We start from the raw sequence: 16,101 nt of genomic DNA, 5'->3' as shown, positions 1-16,101 counted from the left end.
CACAGACGATCCCGAACTGCATTCTTCACCCGAGCAATAATCTTCATATAAAAAGTTCAATGTTAACATACAATACTATAGATAAACATTTCTATAAAACAATAGATATACTTTTAAAGGTCGCCCTGACGTCACAGGAGTTCCTGTTGATTAGTCTGATACGCGCATTCATCGTTTATCAGCACCTACAATATTTCTGTTCATGATTTTGCTGAATTGAAGTCACATTCTTGATGACTGTAACACCAAAATGTTTTGCTAATTATCACGCATTGACTACTATCCTCAATAACATATTATCCCTTAATAGATACTTTTCGTTTGCATCTTTCCTCAAGCGACACGCTTCCCCTTGCGTTTCCTCGTGTCTATTGTCCTTTGGACAGGGAGTCCTGTGATGGGGGGAAGTTTGACATTAAATACGGGTGGTAGTGTTGGCTGGGAGCTGTGACGCAGAGGCAGTCCCTTGGCCGCGCTATTGTCTACTTGAGTCTTCGCTTTATTCCAATACTCGTTTTCGTTTGCTAAGATGTTCTCTGCCATTGATTGTCCTCTCACCTTTCTGGAATTCACATCAATCAAAGGTGACTTTTCAATATTTGCTGTGTTGATTGGCGGTAGTTGTATTGCATTTCCCTTTCTGAGAGTCTCCGTATTGTCAACTTTGTTCCAATTTATTTGACTTACAATTCTGTTGATCTTGGTTTTCCTCTTTCCTAGTGGCACCGCGTTACCGTTAATTGGCGGTAGAACGTCCACCTTCTGGTCGACTAAATCTTCCGTATCCAGGTTGCCACTATTAAATCGGTTAAAGAAGAAGTCATTCTTTCTGTACGTTTCGTATTCCTCGTTCTTTTTATCAATCTCAGCCAGGAGCTGATTGACGTTGGCATCACGAGTAGGAGTAGCAGTAGTTTTTCCTGTGTCATTTCCTTCTCTGACTTTCTGGGCATCGTGGACAACCTCCGGTTTCTTCTCGGATTGTCTGTTTTCTCGATATAAAGCCGGTGCGGGCTTCCCCCTAGCAAAAAGTCCGGGGGTAAGGGTCTCGCGGTTCTCAAGGAAAACGGAGATTTCGTTCTTTTCAGTGTTTTCATCGGTCATCTTTTTTTTCTTATTTCGACGACCCTTCTTGGCCTTGTGCTTATTTTTCTCTACATCTCTAGTATCTAAATGTTCCTGTAGTGTCGATTTATCGGCACTGTCACTTTTGTTTGTTTGTCTATTAGGAAACTCTCTAGTATGGAGATTCAGTTGGATAGCCATTTCTGCACTCCTTCGTCTCAAATCCATATTTAGGATACCATTATATCCAGGAGGAAAGTTATCATATTTGACGTTTAGTGGCCTCTTGGTCCCAAATCTGAGATCTGAAATTATAGAAATGACACGTTAAAGGTACAACGTAGAATTTGAAGCAGTTTTTAACATTATAGTTAGGGACGGTAGAGGGTATGTATTATAGCTAGGGGCGGTAGAGGGTATGTATTATATTGAGGGGCGGTAGAGGGTATGTATTATAGTTAGGGACGGTAGAGGGTATGTATTATATTTAGGGACGTAGAGGGTATGTATTATAGTTAGGGACGGTAGAGGGTATGTATTATAGTTAGGGACGGTAGAGGGTATGTATTATATTTAGAGACGGTAGGGGTATGTATTATAGCTAGGGGCGGTAGAGGGTATGTATTATATTTAGGGACGGTAGAGGGTATGTATTATATTTAGAGACGGTAGAGGGTATGTATTATATTTAGGGGCGGTAGAGGGTATGTATTATATTTAGGGACGGTAGAGGGTGTGTATTATATTTAGGGACGGTAGGGGTATGTATTATAGTTAGGGACGGTAGAGGGTATTATTATATTTAGGGACGGTAGAGGGTATTATTATAGTTAGGGACGGTAGAGGGTATGTATTATAGTTAGGGACGGTAGAGGGTATGTATTATAGTTAGGGGCGGTAGGGGTATGTATTATAGTTAGGGACGGTAGAGGGTATGTATTATAGTTAGGGACGGTAGAGGGTATGTATTATAGTGAGGGACGGTAGAGGGTATGTATTATAGTTAGGGACGGTAGAGTGTATGTATTATAGTTAGGGACGGTAGAGGGTGTGTATTATAGTTAGGGACGGTAGAGTGTATGTATTATAGTTAGGGACGGTAGAGGGTATGTATTATATTTAGGGACGGTAGAGGGTATGTATTATAGTTAGGGACGGTAGAGGGTATGTATTATAGTTAGGGACAGTAGAGGGTGTGTATTATAGTTAGGGGCGGTAGAGGGTATGTATTATATTTAGGGGCGATAGAGGGTATGTATTATATTTAGGGACGGTAGGGGGTATGTATTATAGTTAGGGACGGTAGAGGGTATGTATTATAGTGAGGGACGGTAGAGGGTATGTATTATAGTTAGGGACGGTAGAGGGTATGTATTATATTTAGGGACGGTAGATGGTATGTATTATATTTAGGGGCGGTAGAGGGTATGTATTATAGTTAGGGACGGTAGAGGGTATGTATTATATTTAGGGACGGTAGAGGGTATGTATTATATTTAGGGACGGTAGGGGGTATGTATTATATTTAGGGACGGTAGAGGGTATGTATTATAGTTAGGGACGGTAGGGGGTATGTATTATAGTTAGGGACGGTAGAGGGTATGTATTATAGTTAGGGACGGTAGAGGGTATGTATTATAGTTAAGGACGGTAGATGGTATGTATTATATTTAGGGGCGGTAGATGGTATGTATTATAGTTAAGGACGGTAGATGGTATGTATTATAGTTAAGGACGGTAGAGGGTATGTATTATAGTTAGGGACGGTAGGGGTATGTATTATATTCAGGGACGGTAGAGGGTATGTATTATATTTAGGGACGGTAGAGGGTGTGTATTATATTTAGGGACGGTAGAGGGTATGTATTATAGTTAGGGACGGTAGGGGTATGTATTATATTTAGGGACGGTAGAGGGTATGTATTATATTTAGGGACGGTAGAGGGTATGTATTATATTTAGGGACGGTAGAGTGTATGTATTATATTTAGGGACAGTAGCGTGTATGTATTATATTTAGGGGCGGTAGAGGGTATGTATTATATTTAGAGACGGTAGAGGGTATGTATTATATTTAGGGACGGTAGAGGGTGTGTATTATAGTTAGGGACGGTAGAGGGTGTGTATTATAGTTAGGGACGGTAGAGGGTATGTATTATATTTAGGGACGGTAGAGGGTATGTATTATATTTAGGGGCGGTAGAGGTTATGTATTATAGATAGGGACGGTAGAGGGTATGTATTATATTTAGGGACGGTAGAGGTTATGTATTATAGATAGGGACGGTAGGGGGTATGTATTATATTTAGGGACGGTAGAGGGTATGTATTATAGTTAGGGACGGTAGAGGGTATGTATTATAGTTAGGGACGGTAGAGGGTATGTATTATATTTAGGGACGGTAGAGGGTATGTATTATATTGAGGGGCGGTAGAGGGTATGTATTATATTTAGGGACGGTAGAGGGTATGTATTATATTTAGGGACGGTAGGGGTTATGTATTATATTTAGGGGCGGTAGAGGGTATGTATTATAGTTAGGGGCGGTAGAGGGTATGTATTATAGTTAGGGACGGTAGAGGGTATGTATTATAGTTAGGGACGGTAGAGGGTATGTATTATATTTAGGGGCGGTAGAGGGTATGTATTATAGTTAGGGACGGTAGAGGGTATGTATTATATTTAGGGACGGTAGAGGGTATGTATTATAGTTAGGGACGGTAGGGGTTATGTATTATATTTAGGGACGGTAGAGGGTATGTATTATATTTAGGGGTGGTAGAGGGTATGTATTATAGTTAGGGGCGGTAGAGGGTATGTATTATAGTTAGGGACGGTAGAGGGTATGTATTATATTTAGGGGCGGTAGAGGGTATGTATTATAGTTAGGGACGGTAGAGGGTATGTATTATATTTAGGGACGGTAGAGGGTATGTATTATAGTTAGGGACGGTAGAGGGTATGTATTATAGTTAGGGACGGTAGAGGGTATGTATTATAGTTAGGGGCGGTAGAGGGTATGTATTATATTTAGGGGCGATAGAGGGTATGTATTATATTTAGGGACGGTAGGGGGTATGTATTATAGTTAGGGACGGTAGAGGGTATGTATTATAGTGAGGGACGGTAGAGGGTATGTATTATAGTTAGGGACGGTAGATGGTATGTATTATATTTAGGGACGGTAGATGGTATGTATCATATTTAGGGGCGGTAGAGGTTATGTATTATAGTTAGGGACGGTAGAGGGTATGTATTATATTTAGGGACGGTAGAGGGTATGTATTATATTTAGGGACGGTAGGGGGTATGTATTATATTTAGGGACGGTAGAGGGTATGTATTATAGTTAGGGACGGTAGGGGGTATGTATTATAGTTAGGGACGGTAGAGGGTATGTATTATAGTTAGGGACGGTAGAGGGTATGTATTATAGTTAAGGACGGTAGATGGTATGTATTATATTTAGGGGCGGTAGATGGTATGTATTATAGTTAAGGACGGTAGATGGTATGTATTATAGTTAAGGACGGTAGAGGGTATGTATTATAGTTAGGGACGGTAGGGGTATGTATTATATTCAGGGACGGTAGAGGGTATGTATTATATTTAGGGACGGTAGAGGGTATGTATTATATTTAGGGACGGTAGAGGGTATGTATTATAGTTAGGGACGGTAGGGGTATGTATTATATTTAGGGACGGTAGAGGGTATGTATTATATTTAGGGACGGTAGAGGGTATGTATTATATTTAGGGACGGTAGAGTGTATGTATTATATTTAGGGACAGTAGCGTGTATGTATTATATTTAGGGGCGGTAGAGGGTATGTATTATATTTAGAGACGGTAGAGGGTATGTATTATATTTAGGGACGGTAGAGGGTGTGTATTATAGTTAGGGACGGTAGAGGGTATGTATTATAGTTAGGGACGGTAGAGGGTATGTATTATATTTAGGGACGGTAGAGGGTATGTATTATATTTAGGGGCGGTAGAGGTTATGTATTATAGATAGGGACGGTAGAGGGTATGTATTATATTTAGGGACGGTAGAGGTTATGTATTATAGATAGGGACGGTAGGGGGTATGTATTATTTTTTATAGGGACGGTAGAGGGTATGTATTATAGTTAGGGACGGTAGAGGGTATGTATTATAGTTAGGGACGGTAGAGGGTATGTATTATATTTAGGGACGGTAGAGGGTATGTATTATATTGAGGGGCGGTAGAGGGTATGTATTATATTTAGGGACGGTAGAGGGTATGTATTATATTTAGGGACGGTAGGGGTTATGTATTATATTTAGGGGCGGTAGAGGGTATGTATTATAGTTAGGGGCGGTAGAGGGTATGTATTATAGTTAGGGACGGTAGAGGGTATGTATTATAGTTAGGGACGGTAGAGGGTATGTATTATATTTAGGGGCGGTAGAGGGTATGTATTATAGTTAGGGACGGTAGAGGGTATGTATTATATTTAGGGACGGTAGAGGGTATGTATTATAGTTAGGGACGGTAGGGGTTATGTATTATATTTAGGGACGGTAGAGGGTATGTATTATATTTAGGGGTGGTAGAGGGTATGTATTATAGTTAGGGGCGGTAGAGGGTATGTATTATAGTTAGGGACGGTAGAGGGTATGTATTATATTTAGGGGTGGTAGAGGGTATGTATTATAGTTAGGGACGGTAGAGGGTATGTATTATATTTAGGGACGGTAGAGGGTATGTATTATAGTTAGGGACGGTAGAGGGTATGTATTATAGTTAGGGACGGTAGAGGGTATGTATTATAGTTAGGGGCGGTAGAGGGTATGTATTATATTTAGGGGCGATAGAGGGTATGTATTATATTTAGGGACGGTAGGGGGTATGTATTATAGTTAGGGACGGTAGAGGGTATGTATTATAGTGAGGGACGGTAGAGGGTATGTATTATAGTTAGGGACGGTAGAGGGTATGTATTATATTTAGGGACGGTAGATGGTATGTATCATATTTAGGGGCGGTAGAGGTTATGTATTATAGTTAGGGACGGTAGAGGGTATGTATTATATTTAGGGACGGTAGAGGGTATGTATTATATTTAGGGACGGTAGGGGGTATGTATTATATTTAGGGACGGTAGAGGGTATGTATTATAGTTAGGGACGGTAGGGGGTATGTATTATAGTTAGGGACGGTAGAGGGTATGTATTATAGTTAGGGACGGTAGAGGGTATGTATTATAGTTAGGGACGGTAGAGGGTATGTATTATATTTAGGGGGCGGTAGATGGTATGTATTATAGTTAAGGACGGTAGATGGTATGTATTATAGTTAGGGACGGTAGAGGGTATGTATTATAGTTAGGGACGGTAGGGGTATGTATTATATTTAGGGACGGTAGAGGGTATGTATTATATTTAGGGACGGTAGAGGGTATGTATTATATTTAGGGACGGTAGAGGGTATGTATTATAGTTAGGGACGGTAGGGGTATGTATTATATTTAGGGACGGTAGAGGGTATGTATTATATTTAGGGACGGTAGAGGGTATGTATTATATTTAGGGACGGTAGAGGGTATGTATTATATTTAGGGACAGTAGCGTGTATGTATTATATTTAGGGGCGGTAGAGGGTATGTATTATATTTAGAGACGGTAGAGGGTATGTATTATATTTAGGGACGGTAGAGGGTGTGTATTATAGTTAGGGACGGTAGAGGGTGTGTATTATAGTTAGGGACGGTAGAGGGTATGTATTATATTTAGGGACGGTAGAGGGTATGTATTATATTTAGGGGCGGTAGAGGTTATGTATTATAGATAGGGACGGTAGAGGGTATGTATTATATTTAGGGACGGTAGAGGTTATGTATTATAGATAGGGACGGTAGGGGGTATGTATTATTTTTTATAGGGACGGTAGAGGGTATGTATTATAGTTAGGGACGGTAGAGGGTATGTATTATAGTTAGGGACGGTAGAGGGTATGTATTATATTTAGGGACGGTAGAGGGTATGTATTATATTTAGGGGCGGTAGAGGGTATGTATTATATTTAGGGACGGTAGAGGGTATGTATTATATTTAGGGACGGTAGGGGTTATGTATTATATTTAGGGGCGGTAGAGGGTATTGTATTATAGTTAGAGGGGCGGTAGAGGGTATGATATATAGTTAGGGACGGTAGAGGGTAGGTATTATAGTTAGGGACGGTAGAGGGTATGTATTAGATTTAAGGTAGGGACGGTAGAAGGGTAATGTTATTAATAGTTAGGGTACGGTAGAGGGTATGTATTATAGTTAGGTGGACGGTAGAGGGTATGTATTTATAGTTGAGGGAACGGTAGAAGGGTATGTATTATAGTTTAAGGGACGGTAAGGAGGTTATGTATTATATTTAGGGACGGGAGAGGGTATGTATTATAATTTAGGGGTGGTAGAGGTATGTATTATAGTTAGGGGCGGTAGAGGGGTATGTATTATAGTTAGGGACGGTAGAGGGTATGTATTATAGTTAGGGACGGTAGAGGGTATGTATTATAGTTAGGGACGGTAGGGGTTATGTATTATATTTAGGGACGGTAGAGGGTATGTATTATATTTAGGGGTGGTAGAGGGTATGTATTATAGTTAGGGGCGGTAGAGGGTATGTATTATAGTTAGGGACGGTAGAGGGTATGTATTATAGTTAGGGACGGTAGGGGTTATGTATTATATTTAGGGACGGTAGAGGGTATGTATTATAGTTTAGGGGACGGTAGAGGGTATGTATTATAGTTAGGGGCGGTAGAGGGTATGTATTATATTTAGGGACGGTAGAGGGTATGTATTATATTTAGGGACGGTAGGGGTATGTATTATATTTAGGGACGGTAGAGGGTATGTATTATATTTAGGGACGGTAGAGGGTATGTATTATATTTAGGGACGGTAGAGGGTATGTATTATAGTTAGGGACGGTAGAGGGTATGTATTATAGTTAGGGACGGTAGAGGGTATGTATTATAGTTAGGGACGGTAGAGGGTATGTATTATATTTAGGGACGGTAGAGGGTATGTATTATATTTAGGGACGGTAGAGGGTATGTATTATATTTAGGGACGGTAGAGGGTATGTATTATAGATAGGGACGGTAGAGGGTATGTATTATAGTTAGGGGCGGTAGGGGTATGTATTATATTTAGGGACGGTAGAGTGTATGTATTATATTTAGGGGCGATAGAGGGTATGTATTATATTTAGAGACGGTAGAGGGTATGTATTATAGTTAGGGACGGTAGAGGGTATGTATTATAGTTAGGGACGGTAGAGGGTATGTATTATATTTAGAGACGGTAGAGGGTATGTATTATATTTAGGGGCGGTAGAGGGTATGTATTATAGTTAGGGACGGTAGAGGGTATGTATTATAGTTAGGGACGGTAGAGGGTATGTATTATATTTAGGGACGGTAGAGGGTATGTATTATATTTAGAGACGGTAGGGGGTATGTATTATAGATAGGGACGGTAGAGGGTATGTATTATATTTAGGGACGGTAGAGGGTATGTATTATATTTAGAGACGGTAGGGGGTATGTATTATAGATAGGGACGGTAGAGGGTATGTATTATATTTAGGGACAGTAGAGGGTGTGTATTATAGTTAGGGGCGGTAGAGGGTATGTATTATAGTTAGGGACGGTAGAGGTTATGTATTATATTAAGGGACGGTAGAGGGTATGTATTATATTTAGGGACAGTAGAGGGTGTGTATTATAGTTAGGGGCGGTAGAGGGTATGTATTATAGTTAGGGACGGTAGAGGGTATGTATTATATTAAGGGACGGTAGAGGGTATGTATTATAGTTAGGGACGGTAGAGGTTATGTATTATAGATAGGGACGGTAGAGGGTATGTATTATAGATAGGGACGGTAGAGGGTATGTATTATAGTTAGGGACGGTAGGGGGTATGTATTATATTTAGGGACGGTAGAGGGTATGTATTATATTTAGGGACGGTAGAGGGTATGTATTATAGATAGGGACGGTAGAGGGTATGTATTATAGATAGGGACGGTAGGGGGTATGTATTATATTTAGGGACGGTAGGGGGTATGTATTATATTTAGGGACGGTAGAGGGTATGTATTATAGATAGGGACGGTAGAGGGTATGTATTATAGTTAGGGACGGTAGAGGTTATGTATTATAGATAGGGACGGTAGGGGGTATGTATTATATTTAGGGACGGTAGAGGGTATGTATTATATTTAGGGGCGGTAGAGGTTATGTATTATAGATAGGGACGGTAGAGGGTATGTATTATATTTAGGGACGGTAGAGGTTATGTATTATAGATAGGGACGGTAGAGGGTATGTATTATATTTAGGGACGGTAGAGGTTATGTATTATAGATAGGGACGGTAGAGGGTATGTATTATATTTAGGGGCGGTAGAGGGTATGTATTATAGATAGGGACGGTAGAGGTTATGTATTATAGATAGGGACGGTAGAGGTTATGTATTATATTTAGGGACGGTAGAGGGTATGTATTATATTTAGGGGCGGTAGGGGGTATGTATTATATTTAGGGACGGTAGAGGGTATGTATTATAGATAGGGACGGTAGAGGTTATGTATTATAGTTAGGGGCGGTAGAGGGTATGTATTATAGTTAAGGACTGTATGGGTAATGTTATACATTTAGGGGCGGTAGGGGCTATCTTGGGATCTCTCAACTGACACCGTCAATACGATAAGAAACAACTCATGTTTTTACATATTTTATACTTACCAAACTGGTGCCAGTGATGAGCGATGTCCCCAAGTCTGTTAACAGAGTCGGGAGTGTTAGCGCTAGTCAACTTCCCGCGGGCCAGTGTTGAAGGTAGGTTAGCTGAGGGAAGACCAAGACTTTCCGTGGCAGCCATGTATTTACCAAACTTCCTCTCCAGTGTGTCTCTCTCGTTCCTCTGTGATGACATCTCGCTACTCTCGGGATGATTCATCATTTTTGATGAGTAAGATTTGATCGAATTTGGACGGAGCGAATATTGGAGTGTTGATCTTTTCTTGTAGTCAAAGAAAGAATTGTGGGTTGATTGTTCTATGTAGCTGCTATGACGTCATCACAATTCTGACGTCACAGGCATTGTTGATGTAGTTGACCAAACTGTTAGTCGCATTTACGAACGAAACGTTATAAAAAAAAATGCGGCGTGCAATTCTGTTTTCCATGTACCACTCACACATTCCAATAATCCTCTCCTATATATGACATGCCTCAAGTGTAAACATATCCTTACTGCCATCAAACCTTTTAAAAAGCTGTCGAACGAAAATACAGCTGGGGTTATCACAAGTTAACTTATGTGTCATAATCATAAAGGCCGCCGATTTTATAGATAGTAATCTTATATAGAAAATCATGCAATGAAAAAGGGACTTTGTCACTTTCAGAAACTGTCGATAAATAAAACGTGTGTCAAAGAGATATCTGGAAAAAAGCAACCGGTGGGACGGTCGGACGGACGGAGGGACGGAATTACGACGGACAATGCTTTACACGATTTGACGAACGTATACAGTATTAGTATAAACAACTGAAATAAAATCAAGGATCAGACACCACCTCCTATAAAATAAAGCTACATAACCCAAAATTGTGGAGTTCTCTATCAGCAAAAAAAGAAAATGGAAAAAGCCGAATGAAACACGTTATTGTCAAAGCATGATTCTATATGTCCTTATGTGAAAGTTACAAGCAAAACATAACCATATATATCATTGTTAGAAGTCTCGCGTATAAACTCCAGAAAAGACAATGAGCATATAACTGAAATATGAAGATATAGGGCTGATTATTAATTATCACACCATGTTACATCACAGTTAGTCAGAGGCGCCAGCGAGTCTTATAAAACATACGGCAAAGTGGGAAAAGATGTCATTGATTTCATTATGTCGGAGCTATAACTCTTTTTTATTTAATCAAACATGTATGATAAATTATGGTATTTCAGGAAATGTATTGGTAAATTGTTTCAACAAAAGCCCTTTTGACGATGCTCGCTTTAGCTGTACACAATCTCCTGTTCTGACAGCGACTAAATACATACATTATTCGCTTTTATCAAAACTTGGAAATGGAGTGTTAGTGAGAGTATGATTGCATGTCCGTAAGTTACAAAACATTAACTGGATCACCTAAATAAGTTAACAAAGGATAACTAATAATTAGCGGAACATAAATTATACATAATTTCGTCTTAAGATAACTACAAATAGGACGCATTTAAATCAAAACCACATTATCTGATTTTTTAAGTTTTATTTTTTTTTGTGAACTTCAAGTCTCTGTGGGAGTTTCATCTCCAAGTCTCTGTGGGAGTTTCATCTCCAAGTCTCTGTGGGAGTGTCATCTCCAAGTCTCTGTGGGAGTGTCATCTCCATGTCTCTGTGAGAGTTTCATCTCCATGTCTCTGTGGGAGTTTCATCTCCAAGTCTCTGTGGGAGTGTCATCTCCAAGTCTCTGTGGGAGTGTCATCTCCATGTCTTTGTGGGATTTTCATCTCCAAGTCTCTGTGGGAGTTTGTCTCTGTGGGAGTTTCATCTCCATGTCGTCCTTTGCGATTATGCAGAGAGCGACTCCAGGTAAAATCGATGATAATGCTGTAAGTATCTGCAAAGGAAACAGGCCACAGAGTTTCTACCAGATCAAACAGAATGTGCTTTATCTGAATGACACTTTTAGATATGATATCAATTTAGGATTGAGATACGTTTTAAGGATGCATGATACCATATCATAACTCCGTCTTTTGCCGAAAGAGATCCTCATTTTAATAGGAAATTTGTTTAAACAAGTTTCGTAAGTAAGCATGTGGATTTGTTTGATAAAATGAGTAACATTTTGAAAAAATATATCTCGGAGTCAAATGTATATTCTTTAATGTATCTTATAAGATAATATAGTTCCAGTGGATCTACGTAAAGACACCGGTATTGTTAACAAAATTAAAAGAAACAACTCAACATTTTGGTTTAATATCTTTTACGTTTTCATTAGTTGATATATTCACAATCCACAATTTCCGTCTCAGATTAACTGTGGTTGTCAAGCACAGCGTGTATTGACACAGATTTAGTAGTGACGTGGTCAGATGTTCTCCGGGAACTGTACACTTCAACCATTTGTTGTTAGTTTACCTCGTAGAAAAGTTAAATATGCACCAATTTCGCAATATTCAGTTTACTTTTTGACAAATATTCACTTGCCGTTCTTTTCTTTTTTTTTTTGCAGAGATCATCGGATAACAGAAAAAAACGCTGAAATTGCATTGATCAGTCCTTTCAAAATTGCGCCGTCTAGTTGACATACCGGTAACGTCACAAAGAGACGACGTCATGATTATGTTACCGATTCCCGCGCTCATCAATCCGCTGATCCACTGCGTACGCTAATTTATTCGCATTCAGAGTTTGCTAAGCTGACGAAGGGAGAGATGTAAATATAATACCATGTAACTCCCCGATATAATACAATGTAACTCACCGATATAATACAATGTAACTCCCCGATATAATACAATGTAACTCACCGATATAATACAATGTAACTCACCGATATAATACAATGTAACTCACCGATATAATACAATGTAACTCACCAATATAATATGATGTAACTCACCCATATAATACAATGTAACTCACCGATATAATATGATGTAACTCACTGATAGTATACACAGGGTAGCATAATTATTCCATTCGTTCACTCTCGTATTAAATCTTAATATGTGGTTAAATTTCTTCAGTACATCATCGATTTGTCGTCTTCGGTAGTTCTCTGGACTGATATAGTCCACCACACTGTATCGCCGCTCGGAAGCGACATCTAGTGATGATTAATGCGTATCACAGTGGGTTTTTTTTTTACCTCCTACGAGCCATTCTATTGGGGTAACCTGATTCTCAGTGTAGCATGCAGATCCAGCGTAATGATCTCAATTAGGAATTAAACAAAACATTGACAGATGGCACGGGCATGTCGTAAGGTGAATGTTCCCTCTCATCACACAGAGAAGGTGGTGACGACTCGAGACTTCATTTAAAAGCTTTCAAAATTTATAAAATTTGTTAGTTGGCGCGTGGCCTTACTATAGTAAGAAATTAGGATTGCATAATTTTCTTTAAAAGAATATCTGCGTTTAATTCACTTGGGAAACGCATAGATCACTCGTTGAATCAGATCCGGGGGGAGTTCCTTGTCTGTCGGGAAATGTTATTATCAATTATGTACGGTTATCAGACAATGGTTGGAAATCTAATTTAGATTTAAACCCTGAAATGAAAAATAGTTTAAGAAGCTAGTTATTGATGTGAGAAATCAATACAGATACGACCGACTTATGGAGATTAAATTCATGCAATGATACGAGCGTTACCTTGACCTTGGGAACTGTGAAGATCGTCAGCATTAGTAGACTCATGAGATCCGCGGGAAATTTATGGAACAAGACAAATATTGTTATGCTATTATCTAGCTCGGAAGTAAATGGTCGCGATAAGTTACATACAGGTACTCATATTAACGAATATGAATGATTGTTTTTGGTTTGTTTTTGTTTAACGTCCTAATAACAGCCAGGGTCATTTAAGGACGTGCCAGGTTTTGGAGGTGGAGAAAAACCACCGGCCTACAGTCAGTACCTGGAAACTGCCCCAATTAGATTCAATTTATTTATTCCAAATGCAACACAGCATATAGGATAACACAATATTCATATATATGTATACATATTGCAACTTGAATGACAAGATGGCGGAGGGCACAACACAGGCAATAAATATACTTACGACACATAATAATGAATAACATAATGATTTTGAAAACTTGTAACTGATGCATAACAATTCTGCATTTACGTATTGCATACCTATAACGTCATGACAGTATGACGACATAATTTAAACATGTACTTTTCAATATAAATAACATACTTTCTAAATATACACAAGAACACTATATATGAAAACTGTGATCTTAATTTCCCAAAACACATTTAATTTAATTACTTACGAGGAGAGTTTTTCTTTCTGCAGTGGCATGTAACAAAAATTTACCCAATCTATTCAAAGTTTTAACACTTTTACTGGAAAATAATTCTATCAGTTTATAAACACTTGGACGAGAATAATAATACTTTTTGATGTATGTTTTTCTTAATTCAGAATATGCAGGACAAAGAAGCACAAAATGTACTTCGTCCTCGACGTCATTTTTGTCACAAACTGTGCAAATTCTTTGACTTCTAGGTATTTTATTGTAGCGCCCAGATTCAATATTAAGACTGTGTCCTTGCATACGGAATTGACTCAACAACTGTTTAAATTTATAATCAATTGGCTTAATAAGATAAAATTGAGTATTGAAGGTATCCACAATATGTTTGTATAAATAACATTTCGACGATATATCAAACGCACTGCGTAATTCTTGAATAAATACATCATGAACACGCTGAATATATACTTGCATAAAATGACTTTCATTTAAAACGTATTGGCTGTTCCAAATATAACCAAAACCTAAACTACAAAGCTCATTTTTAATATGATAAACCCAATTACTTTTACAATTAGGTTTTTTGTTATTCAATTCGACAAGTGCATCATAACATGATTTTAAAACACAATTATTGGTTTTTAGTAATTTCAGTCAATATTTCATTACTGCTATTTTACGTTGCACATACAATGAATATCTACCAGTTTCGAAGAAGACGATAGCAGAATTTACCGATTTCTTAACATTAAGTAAGTCTTTGAGAAAAAGAAGATGAATTTTTTCAATTTGTGGTGAAACAGCTTGTCCTCATACTTCACATCCGTAATTCAAAGCCCCACGTAGGCTTCGAACTCGCAACCCAGAGGTGGAGGGCTAGTGATAAAGTGTCGGGACACCTTAACCACTCGGCCACCGCAGCCCCAATGAAATGGAGTAGGTACTGACAACGGGCGAACCAGTGGTTCCACTGTCAAAGTGCTGAGAGACCCAATACTGGGCATGTTTAGCATGCTGGAGTGAAAGGTTACCAAGTTGGTTCAAATGAATGACCTTGACCTAAGTTGAAGGTGATCAGTGATCAAATAGGCTGAAAGCTTTAAACAATTTCTTCTCAATGTTGGGCCTTCAACATGCTGGGTTGAGTATAGCAACTACCATTTGATAGACTGTAATATGCCTCGTCTAAGGGATAGATACCAAAGCCTTCCTCATGGGGGATGGCGGGGGGAGGGGGGCACTCAACTACAGACCAAACGTGAGGCAGTGCCATGGGATGGAAGTAGAATTTAGTCTCGTCCTACAGTTTCCCACGTTTACTGATCAAAACATGTTCCCCTCACGAAAACACAGAGCTTAGAACTATATACATGTACATTCACGGTCAGAACCACGTCCGTCTGGACATAATAGGACGTTTCGGTCACTGAAGTATCGGTAACTTTAAGTGGTGTTTGATTTGCCCTGTCGGGTTCTTTCATTAGCCCGCCCGGGCTTAACTTTTATCTCAATTTTTGTCTCCTGGTTGTCAAGGTTTCCGTGTTGGTTTTATACCATGTCACACTAACAGCGTGAAACAATGGGTCATTTTGACAGTAGATATCAGTACAGGTCTTACACTTGTTGATAGTGTGTCAATCTGATTCTTTATTTACATACAGACATTAGGCGTGTGTGTATTGATTCATAATACACTCAATACATAATGTAGTTAACTATATTCTTCCACGTTTGCTATACAACGCCAGTTTTGATTGGTTTAAAACCGTGTATGATTTGCCAGTAATCCACTCTCGTGTCAATAATACACGCTCGCGAGTCACGCCTGTTACAATATTTCACCTCCAAAATCGTACATTTGTAAACAAAAAAATTCATTAGCACGCGCGCCTTATCGTTTCTTGTGAATTGTAACAGCCATGTAGCGACATTTCTATTTGGAAGAGGTAGATCTCAGAGCTAAACAGTACATGGTAGAATAGAAAT

The 16,101-nt window shown here is 39.0% G+C and overlaps 1 protein-coding gene across 1 annotated transcript; it reads right to left on the bottom strand.

Annotated features, from left to right (window-relative positions):
* Positions 1-274: 274 nt before the first annotated feature.
* On the bottom strand, positions 275-10,111 carry LOC117330020. Its single transcript, XM_033888239.1, has 2 exons — positions 9,841-10,111; positions 275-1,370 (listed from the first exon to the last, which is right to left on the bottom strand). Exons 1-2 carry the CDS (start codon positions 10,055-10,057, stop codon positions 334-336), a joined length of 1,254 nt encoding a protein of 417 aa, XP_033744130.1. The 5' UTR covers positions 10,058-10,111; the 3' UTR covers positions 275-333.
* Between the last annotated feature and the right edge of the window lie 5,990 nt (positions 10,112-16,101).

Source organism: Pecten maximus, chromosome 6 (genome assembly GCF_902652985.1).
Source record: "Pecten maximus chromosome 6, xPecMax1.1, whole genome shotgun sequence".
NCBI classification, from domain to species: domain Eukaryota; kingdom Metazoa; phylum Mollusca; class Bivalvia; order Pectinida; family Pectinidae; genus Pecten; species Pecten maximus.
Note: the sequence above shows the minus strand (reverse complement) of the source record. Positions and strands in the feature narration are given on the sequence as shown.

Excerpts from the sequence above, each read along its gene's own strand:
- LOC117330020 (XM_033888239.1), bottom strand. The coding sequence starts at position 10,057 with ATGATGAATCATCCCGAGAGTAGCGAGATGTCATCACAGAGGAACGAG. Across the intron at positions 1,371-9,840 it reads TCATCACTGGCACCAGTTTG|ATCTCAGATTTGGGACCAAG; the intron begins GTAAGTATAAAA and ends CTATAATTTCAG.